Source organism: Bubalus kerabau, chromosome 6 (genome assembly GCF_029407905.1).
Source record: "Bubalus kerabau isolate K-KA32 ecotype Philippines breed swamp buffalo chromosome 6, PCC_UOA_SB_1v2, whole genome shotgun sequence".
NCBI lineage: Eukaryota > Metazoa > Chordata > Mammalia > Artiodactyla > Bovidae > Bubalus > Bubalus kerabau.
Genome location: NC_073629.1, coordinates 92,703,299 through 92,713,694, shown reverse-complemented (window position 1 = coordinate 92,713,694; position 10,396 = coordinate 92,703,299). Strand labels below are relative to the sequence as shown.

The window sequence follows — 10,396 nt, the reverse complement described above, 5'->3', positions numbered from 1 at the left end:
TTCCTCTGTGTGTCGTCAGAGGCAGGCCGCAAATCATGGAAGCAGATTTCTCTCATCTTTGTTAGGAGCTGCCTAACATGGTAATGAGCCCCCCATCCTGGAAGAATTCAAACAGAGGTTGAAAAACTTGAAAGCAGGAGAGGCAATTCCTATTCAGAGACAATGGTGTGTAGATTCCTCTACGTGATCTCAAAGACTCCTTTCTGTTCTTGGACTCATAGCACATGTGAAGGGTTATCAACCCTATTCCAGCCAGCAGCCCACTCTGGCCTGGGTGACTCAGTCAAGGGCCAGGACAGGAGTACTCGTCGGACCAGTCGAAGCAATGCTGCACATGATCCCGGCAGAGGGTCCTGGGGATACAGCTGCAGTATCTGAAAACAGTCGAGGGGCAGCGCCACCACCCAGGGCCGCAGGGTGGGCAGGTAGTCACTGGGAAGACAGAAGAACAGCTGGAATGCCCCATGCACCGGGGCACTCCTAAGCCCTGCAGCTGGCCATAGCCCCCCCAGCCCTACCCTATCTGACACAGGTTGACTGTATTCCTTATTTCCTGCAGAAGAGAGAATCTAGACTCCCCAACTCAGCTCAGAGCCTCCTGGGGTGGCATCCTTGCGGCAGGGTGACAAGTACCCTGTCTCATGTACATCTCATGTGATCCATCAGTGGGCCCCACTAGGATTACTGAGCTGAGAACAGCACTGAGGCTGTATCCAAGCCTAGTAATATCTGCCTTAGGTACCAAAGCGGCAGGAAGTGGCATATGTATCATATGTGTGCCATCCAGAAGGGCTAAACTTCTATGTGACTTTGCGTGTGACCTCAAGCAAGTCTCTCACCCTGTCTGAGCCTCAATTTCCTCATCTGCTCAAGATTGTTACTAAGAAAGATAGGCCAAGTGCCAGGCCCATGGTCAGTGTTCAAATATTAATGCCCGTCATCTCCCATCCTCCTCTCTCACCCTAATTTGGTCCCACCAGCCCACTTACAACTCCCTGAGGGAACCTTGCAGGCCTCCCTTCTTTAACCTGGACCCTGGGCCTCCAGCATTCCCCGCTGCACACCCAGTCTCTGCCTGGTGAAACCCTGTCCATTTTTTAAGGCCAGCTTGAACACAGCCTCTTCTGAGAAGTCTCCCTTGATTATTTCTTCTCCCCTCCCCCACCCAACAAAAACCTCTCCAGGACCCCTGGCACTACTTTTAGTCACTAGCATCATGTAAGTCCTGGGGATAGGACATATGTTTGACCCCTGGCTTTCCCCCAGCAGGACCTGGCACCAGGCCAGCCCCAACAGTGCTCAGAACATATTTGTGGGTTGAATGCCAGGGAAGAGATTGGAAGCAAACTCTGGGGCAGTGAAAGAACTCAAATCTTAGAGTTGGGAGACTTGGGTTTATACCCAAGCTCCCTCTTTATCACTCATTTTACTAAGTCTCTTCTCCCCTCTGGCCTCAGTTTACCTACATATAAATTGGGGCCAGTGATTCCTGCCCTGCTTTCTTCACAGGATTGCTGGGTGGTGCAGAGGAGATGAGGGAAGCCTAGGTTCAAACCCCAGTTGGGCCACGTAAGTACCCTTCTTGTGACTGCCCTCTGGGCTCCCTGGCTTCCTCATTTGAGACCTTGAAACTAAGCTCCCCACCACAGAAAAATAACTCTCTGGAAGGAACCACTTATAGTGGTAATGAGCACCCTGCCACTTGAGGCATTCAAGCAGAAGTGGAAAACATCTTCCTAGAATGAAAACAGGGGACGCAGGGGAAACCTCAGAGATTCTCTGGTTAACTTCTGCCCTCTGGCCTCTACCTGGCCAGTTGCCCAGCCCAGCCTGTGCCCAGACCCCCACCTGGGCTCAGTTCATCTGAGCAGTCCCCGCAGTTGTTGATCCCATCACACATTTGGTCTGAGTAGATCCAGGAAGCAGGGTCTCCACAGTGAGCCACAAGAAAGCCAGGGAGGCTCTGGGGCACAGCTCCTACAGAGGGAGAGATGAAGCAGGAGCAAGTCCACATCTGGCTTCAGTTCAGGTACGGGCAGGCTGGTACATTCAGGCTGCAGATGTCTCATGGCTAAATGGAGGTAGATTGTCCTGACCAGCCTGACCGCTGACAAACCCAAGGTCACTGAGCATCCAGGAAGGGCACAAGGATAAGATTTCCTGGGGAGGAGGTCAGTCAAGGGGAGAGGAGGGTTCTTCCCCTGTTTATCCAACAGGATGCCCAGAGCCGCTTCTCCCTTCCTCACTCCTACTCAGCTCTTGCTCCTTCCCATCCACACCATGTCTTACTCTGCTCCTCCCTCCAGAAATGTCCTTCTTGACACCTGTCCAAAACCATCCCACCTGCAAGTCCAGGTTCAAGTTCCTACACCTCCAGGAAGTTTCCTCCAACTGGAACACAACAAGAATAAATGTGGAGTTTCCCTGGTGGCTAACCGGTAAAGAAATCACCTGCCAACGCAGGAGACACGAGTCAATCCCCGATCTGGGAAGATTTTACATCCCATGGAGCAACTATGCCTGTGAGCCACAACCATTGAGCTGGTGCTGTCGAGTCTGAGAGCCTCAGCTACTGAGCCCATGTGCTGCAACTGCTAAAGCCCCTGCACTTAGAATCCGTGCTCCACAACGAGGGAGACCCCCACAATGAAAAGCCCGAGCACTGCAACCAGAGAGTGGCTTCTGCTCTTTGCAACTAGAGCAAAGCCAGACCAGCAGTGAAGACCCAACACAGCCATAAATAAATAAAATAAATAATTTTTTAAAAGAATAAATGTGAAGTCTTGCACTTGGATCCCGGAACTCAGGGCATGTGGGTTCACATGTTTTGTGAGAGGGAATCAGAGCACCCTTCATGAAAGTGGGTTCTGTGTTGGACAGCAGTGTGACAGGGCTACCAAAAATTAACACAAACTCAGGCCACATCACTAGAGATATAACCCAGACTTAGGAGGGGAAAAGTCTTTGTTCCTTGGACTGGCCAGAGCCAGCCGGAAGTGTCATGGATGTTTCTGGAGCTAGTCCAGGGAGAGGGACACGGGCAGTTGGTTTGTGTTCTGTGGATGCTGGTGGGGTGGGAAAAACCAATCACAATGGGGTGACTGGGAGTTCAGAGGGTAGTTCAGGGAAGAGGAAACTCACTTGGGACAACAAAGTAATCGCCAATCCACGCAGTGCCACCGTCATGGGAAACAGATTGACGTGTGGTTCTTGGAGGGCAGGGGCTGATGAGAGGTTACAGTTGGAACCAGTCAAGGGTGCTATTGGGAGGTAGCCCTAAACTCAGTACAAGGGAGACGTCCCCACTGGAAAACCAGAGTGATGGGAGCGGCTGCCTCAAGTTGTAGTGAGCTTCTATCCTGGGAGTGTGCAAGCAGAGGCTGGGTGGCAGAGGGGATTGGGGCGTGAGCTGGAACATGGGCTAGATGAATTTAAGATCTCTTCTGGTCTTGAGGGCTCACGACACAACGACCCTCCGCTCATAAGCTACCCCACCCCACCCACTCTAACTCACCAATCTCTTTCCCTCCTCTGTGGCAACTGCCACACTCCTCTCTCTTGAGAACTGTCAGGTCTAAGGTCTGGGATTAGACCTTCCCATTCATTCATTGGTTGATTCACTGATTTCATCACTTATTCAACAAATCATTCCGGATATTTCTCTGTGCAGAGCCCTGTTCCAGCCCTGGGCCCCAAGATCAAGCAGACTAGGTTTGCCTCCGAGGAGTTCACAGTCTGATGGGGGTGGCAAGCATGCCAAATGAGATTGACAATGAATGTGACTGGAGCTGGGACACAGGTAAGCACAGGGGCTGAGAGTCCAGTAAAGGGAACTTCATCTAGTTTGGGAGTCAGAGAAGGCTTCTTGGAGGAGGTTGCATAAAGTTTCTCCAGACCCAGAATGGAGGCATTCCCTCGTGTGAGCATATGTGTGTGCATGTTACTGGGACAGGGTGGGAGAAAATGTTCCTGGCAGTATACAACCAAAGGCATAGAAGCACACAAGGGTGCCTGGTATGTTCAGGGTGGTTGAGCTTCAGTCTGGCTGCAGGGAGAGCTGGAGTTGGGGGCAACTCCCAAGGGGCCCTGGCGTAGGTACTCACGGCACAAGGCCTCCTCCTCGTCCTCGCTGTGGGCACAGGTGCGGACGCCGTCACAGACGCTGCTGGCCGGGATGCAGCTGCTCCTGTCGTCGCACAGGAAGCCCGTCCTGTTCATCTGCGTCACACAGGCCTGGGCCCCTGGGTGGGCGGGGCGAGCCCCAGAAGGGTCAAGGGTGGTGTTCACAAGGGCATCACCAAGTTCTCCCTCCCTGAGCCCCACCTGAGCTGGAGCGAGGGGCTGGGGCCACATGGAGGACTCTGAGCTCAACGTCGAAGATGGCGTGCAAGCCCCAGTTCAACCACTTGCCGGTTGTGTGACCGTGGGCAGGTGACCTGACCTCTCTGTGCCTCAGGTTCCTTGTCTGCAAAGTGGGGAGCATAGCACACACCCCGTGGGACTGCTGGGGAGATTACATAAAAGTCTCTGTGTAAATAACGGTAGAGAGAATGCAAAGAAAGTCATGGTTCCCATGACTATTGAACAACCATCTCACAGGAAGCTCCTCAGGACAGGCCTTGAGTTAGTGATGCGGTTTTCATGGCAGGGCTCCTGGTGCAGGTGAGGGTGTCAGAGGCAACATCCTGGGGCCAGCTAGCGACCGTTATGCCACAGTCCTTATATCTGGGACAGCTGTACAGGCTGCAAACACCTTCATATTTTTATTCTATTGTTTCCCTGAACCCTCCTGTGACATGCCATCACTAGCCCCATGTTATAGATGAGAAAAGTAAGACTCGGTGAAGTTCGAGAGGCCTGGCCACACAGCTAATAATCAGGCTGCTGCCTCTCTCTTTCCTGAGGTTGGGCTGCCTCTGCAGTGCCCAGGATTGGTGGGGACCATCTGAGTGTCTGTCCCTCTAAGAGTCTTCCCTCTGTCCCACTGCGTGGAGCACCCAGCCCTGGGGCTGCTCCAAAGAATTAGGGGAAAGAAACTGACAGAGGAGCCTGGAGGTCCAGCTCTGCGGGTTGCGCACGCAGACACACGTGTGTGGGGTTGGAGGTGGGGGCGAGTTTATGTGGGTCTGTGCACATGTGAATCACAGCTCATCTCCTGGAACTGCCTCAGCTAGTGTGAGGTGTTGGCTCTCAGAGACACATTGTCACACACACACACAACTGCTCACAGACATACATGCTTGGACACACTTGCACAAACACAGACATGCACACACTAGGGCAAACACACATAGATATGTACCTGCACATACAAACATGTGCATACACACGGATGCTTGCACACATGTACACACAGACACACGGGTGCATGCATGGAGGCAGCTCTTCATGGGTTCACATCTACCCACAGTGTCCATGCACAGGCATGAGGGTGGATTCTACCCCTATCCTCACTGAGTCCCCTTAGCACCTCCTGTTAGGCAACAGAGATATCTCTCAGAAAGGTAGGTCTGGTGACACCCCAGTCCCAGATAATTCCTTCCCATGGCTCTCTACATGGTGACCTCCTTCCCCAATGCAGCCTTCGAGGCGCTGGGCCCTGGGCCCCCGGCCCTACCCGCTGCTCTGTCCATTGAGTCCACTGACATTCTCCTCATATTTCCTCCCATCCCACACATGCTGTTCCCTGTGCCTGGATGCTTTTCCCACCACCCCCTCCACCAACCAACCCCGCTTTCCCTTCATGCTTCAGTACCGTTCACTTCTCAAGGTGCCCATCCTGACCCCTGGACTGGCCAGAGTCCCGCCCCAGACGCTCAGAGCTCCCACTAAGCCTGCCTTAAAGTGCTTATTGGGTTAACCTCCGTGTCACTCTGCAAACTGTTAGCTCCACGAGGTCACGTTTGGTGTTGGGGCTCATGCTGAAGCCTGCCTGGCCTCAGGGATGGACTGGAGAGGTCCCCATTGTTGGTGGTGGAGACAGACACACAGAGGGACAACACCACTCAGGGTGATTGGGCTTGGGGGAGAGGAAGTGTGAGAGCACTGGGAGCTGAAACAAGGCTCCTAAACAAGGCAGGCAGGGAAGGCTTCCTGGAGGAGGTGGCATCATAGCTGGGTCCACTTCAGTAGCTCAAGCTACAGATGCGCAGATGGAAGCTCAGAGATGTGTGCGTGTCAGTGTTGGTGTGTATCTGTACATGCACCCCAAGGAACTGTTCAAACGTCACTTTGTGGAGAAGCCAGGCAGGATCAGTTTCCCCATCGCTCTGTGTTCCCTCTACCCTCCCATTAAGTCTGACCCACTCTCTCTTCCCCACCCTGACCTGGCGTGCGAGGCGGGGGTCCAAGGATGGCGACCAGGGCGATCAGAGCTGCGAGAGCTGTCAGCAGGAGCATCAGGAAGGCTGAGAGGCAGGCCCCTCGGCGTGAGCAGCAGCAAGGGCTGCAGTTCGCTGTGTGGGGTGGGAAACCAGTGATGGAGCAGCCAGTGTGGGGGCCCGGGGACCCCTGCCCTGACCCCTACAAGTGGTCCCTCTTCACTGGAGTGCTGGGGCAGGACAGGCTTCCCTGGAGGAGGGCGCTCCCAAGCCCACTGAGATGCTCTCAGCTCTGCCTGTGGTCCCACCCCACCAAATGCCTGGCCCTGGCCCACATCCAGCAGCTGGTAAGGGGCAGTCGGGACGAGGGCCCCAGGTCTCTGCTCCACTCATAACCCCCATGTCCTTCCATGAGTCTGTCTCCTCAGGAGATAGGGAAGGAGACACGGACACCTGCTTCCTGAGTTCCTGCCATAGGGCAGAAACCAAAGCAGGCCCTTCATAGCCATTATTTTAATTACTCAAGACAACTTTTATTTTACAGATGAGGAAACTGAAGCTCAGAGAAGGAAAAGTCCAGGTCCCCTTGTGTGGAGCTGTTATGTCAGTCCACATCTATTTGCTGCCAAAATTGGTGCTCTTTCCACGGTGTCAACTAATTGTTCATTCTGGAACCTGCCAGGATGCTGGTTGGAATCCCAGCTCCACCACTTTTCAGCTGGGCCACACTGAGAAGCCACTTTATTTCTCTGTGCCTGTTTTCCTCACGTGGGAAATGGGGCTCTAATGCCTACATTAGAGTTGTTGAGAGGATTGAGCTAGGAACTGGATCAGAACAGGGCTTGGTACATAGTAAGTGCTATAAAGGTTCTAGCTACTATTTGTCTTTATTGAGCATCTACTATGTGCCAATCTGGAAATGATAGTGACACCTTTAACTGACTTTGCTCCTGAATTTTTTCTGGCTTGTGAAATAATGAAAGAAAATTTTATTGGGGACCTACTAAGTTCCCTGGTGGCTCAGATGGTAAAGAATCTGCCTGCAACATGGGAGACCCAGGTTCAATCCCTGGGTTGGGAAGATCCCCTGGAGAAGGAAATGGCAACCCACTCCAGTGTTCCTGCCTGGAAGATCCTGGCAGGCTACAGTTCATAGGGTTGCAAAGAGTTGAACATGACTGAGTGACTAGGTGCCCTGCTCTGTAGAGGACATAAAAGCAATAACAACTCTGATCCTTGCCCTCCAAAAGCTTGCAGTTGCACTTAGAAGACAAGGTCTGGACACATAAAAAGAAGAGTGTGAACACTCCTCTGTCCCCCGGGGACTATTATCTGAGGGAAGGGGCAGGAGCATGTGTCCCCAGAGGTCAGCCCAACAGCAGGCACACAATAGGCGCTTTGGGAATGTTCTGATCTAGAGATCCAGGGAAGAACCCAGTTCGGGTCAGTTCAGGTCACTTCCATACGGTCCACTCACATTTTCAGAGCAGCCTGCTCTGTGCTGGTCTCTCAGTCAGACCAGTACCTGTTCCCCAGCAGCTCGCACAGCCAGGTGACCAATGTGGTAAATGAGGTGTTCTGGGTGCTTGAAGGAGGATGGGATTTCCATGGGCGGGTGAGGGGAAGGTGCAAGGAGAGTGCAGTCCAGGTAGAGAGTGCAGGAGGGTAGAGGTCCCGATGGCATGTGGGGGACAGCAAGTGTGGCTGAAGCCTGGGATGGGTATACCTTGGGAAGGGAGACAGAGTAGGAGACGCAGCATAAATCTAAAACCCACATTCCCTGCAGCCTTGGTCGGTGGCTCCCTTGTAAACTCGGGTAACCAGGGAGACAGCGAGAAGGCTAGCAAGGAGAAGCGTCCTGGTCTGTTGGCCAAGCAGCTGCTTCTCAAATATTTGCGCAGCACAGGTTGGGCAGGAGGGGTCACAGGAGTGTCTCGGGGTCCATGGCCAGGTGAAGGTCGCACTTTAAAGCCTGAAAGCCCTTAAGTGCTTATCCCCTTGGGGACAGATGGGAAAAGGAGGCCATTATTCCACACCAGGCCCTTCGTGAAGCAGGCTTGAAATTAATGAGCGCCAGTGTGGAGCAAAAAGATACTGGGGCTCTGCAAGCCTAGGGACCCTAATTTGAACTTGAACCCTGTCTCAATCCTCCCATCCGTGCGGGATCCCAGTTTGGCTGAACCATCCGACCTCACGTCACCTCAGCTGCCTCATCTGCTATTGCACCTTACAGGAGACCCCCTCAGAGCTGACCATTGGGTGTAGAAGAGGCCCCATGGTGCTGGGCACACGGTAGGGCCTTGATCCCTGATAGTTATTAGTAGTAGCTCCTCTCTGGGTCTGTCCCCTCAGTGGTCAAGTGAGAGTCAAGATTGGACACATAGTAGGTGCTCAATAAAAGTGTCCTTTTCTTCTTTATTCCACAGAAGTAAACCACACTGTCCTGGTCACTTGGTGAGCCCGCGGCCGAGAGCAGGTGCTCAATAAACGTGAGATCCCTCCCACCTTATCCCCCAGAGGTAGAGACCCACCTGGGTCACCATGAGTCAGGGACTGGACTCTAGAGCTCTTTCCTGTATGGGTTTGGGGGGCACAGTATGTCTGTGGGGTGGGCAGCACACAGTACGTGCTCACATGTGCTTATGCATTTAGCAAATGGCCATCAGTACAGATGGCCGGGACACTGGGAATGGATGACATCAACAACGGGGCCCGAGGTCTGAGAGACAGAGGGAGCCTTAGGGAGCCGCTTTTGTGTCTCCATAGCAACAGCCCAGCATCAAGGGAGTCCCATGTAGGGGAGGGGCTGGCCCCAGGCCCCCCGGCCTTTACCTTCCCCTCCAGGGAGGGCTTTGCTTCCAGCAGCAGCATTGCCATTGGCATCCCCCTGCCCAAGAGAACAGAATGTGGGGTGGGCTGAGGTGAGGGGAGGTCCAGCCTCAGGGAGCTAGACTGAAAAGTTTCTCAGAAGCATCACCAAGAGCCTTGGGTGGAAACATTGGCCCTCCCACTTGGCTGCTCCACACTCGTGTCTACTTTATGTTCCCACACCTTTGCCTGAACTGTGCCTTTCGCCTGGAAAGCCTTTTCCTCCACTGCCCATTTGGCAAACGTTCATCCTTCAAACCAGCTCAGGGCGTACCCCCTTGGAGAAGCTCCCCAGGCACCACCTTAATGCCGATCATTCTCTCCCCTGACCTCCTGTCCCCTCCCAGCTCTCACCACCTGAACCATGTATCTGGTTCACCTGTTGCGTCTCCCTACAACCTGGTAGAGAGCCTCCGGGGCGGTAGGGGACCTGAGTCACCTCAGTGTCTCCCCTCTTTACTGCCCACCCTTAGCCTGGGGTTTGCATCCCGCCCCCCTGCCCAGGTCAGGAACCGTCTCAGGGCAGCTCTTACCTGGGGGAAGATCTTGTTCATGTCTCTGGCTCCCAGCTCCAGTCTCCAGCCCTGGCAGTGCAGAAAACTCGGCAGGTTCCTGGCCTGTCACCAGGGGCAGCCAGGAGGAGGAAGGACAGGAGGCCTCTCCCGGCCGCACCCTCCCTGTGGGCAGGCTCCTCCCAGGCTGCCTCCCAAGAAGAGGAAAGGGCAGGAGGGTCCTGCTCCAGCCTGGCCTCTTCCCCCTCTGCAGGCTGACAGCCACGGTCCAACGCCAGAATTCTCTATGTGACAGAAGAGCCTGAGGTTCAGAGAGCGAGAAACTGCCCTTGAGTCACACGGTGCGGGGTTGAGAGGGAAGCTGAACCCGGGAATTTTTCAGTGTGTGATTTTCCCCCACATCAATGATGAGATGGAGGATCTCAGGTCCCCCCCAGCTGCATGAAGATCCAGGCAGAAATACCCAGAATTAAGGTTCCAGTGGCTAAAAAGTAGGGATCATGTTTTCACTGATGTTTGTTCAATGAAATACATACCATATGTGGAAAGAATATGTATTTTCCACTAAAATGATATGTCACTTAACCCAAGTTTCAGCTTTCTCATCTGTCTCTCTAAACTTCTTTTCCCCTCGTTCCTGAAGAAAAGTGGTGCCCCCGTAGATGGATCTCTTTGTCCTCCCCACTCAGCACCCAA

At 53.6% G+C, this 10,396-nt stretch overlaps 1 protein-coding gene across 3 annotated transcripts; it reads right to left on the bottom strand.

Moving 5' to 3' along the window:
- Positions 1-283: 283 nt before the first annotated feature.
- On the bottom strand, positions 284-9,742 carry LDLRAD1 (low density lipoprotein receptor class A domain containing 1). 3 transcript variants are annotated; one of them, XM_055586952.1, is made up of 6 exons: positions 9,722-9,742; positions 9,153-9,207; positions 6,327-6,455; positions 4,104-4,241; positions 1,849-1,977; positions 284-432 (listed from the first exon to the last, which is right to left on the bottom strand). In XM_055586952.1, the coding sequence occupies exons 1-6, from the start codon at positions 9,740-9,742 to the stop codon at positions 284-286; spliced, it is 621 nt and encodes a 206-aa protein (XP_055442927.1). The 3 variants fall into 3 exon arrangements, with proteins under 3 accessions (XP_055442927.1, XP_055442928.1, XP_055442929.1); XM_055586953.1 differs by lacking the exon at positions 6,327-6,455; XM_055586954.1 differs by lacking the exons at positions 4,104-4,241; positions 6,327-6,455.
- Between the last annotated feature and the right edge of the window lie 654 nt (positions 9,743-10,396).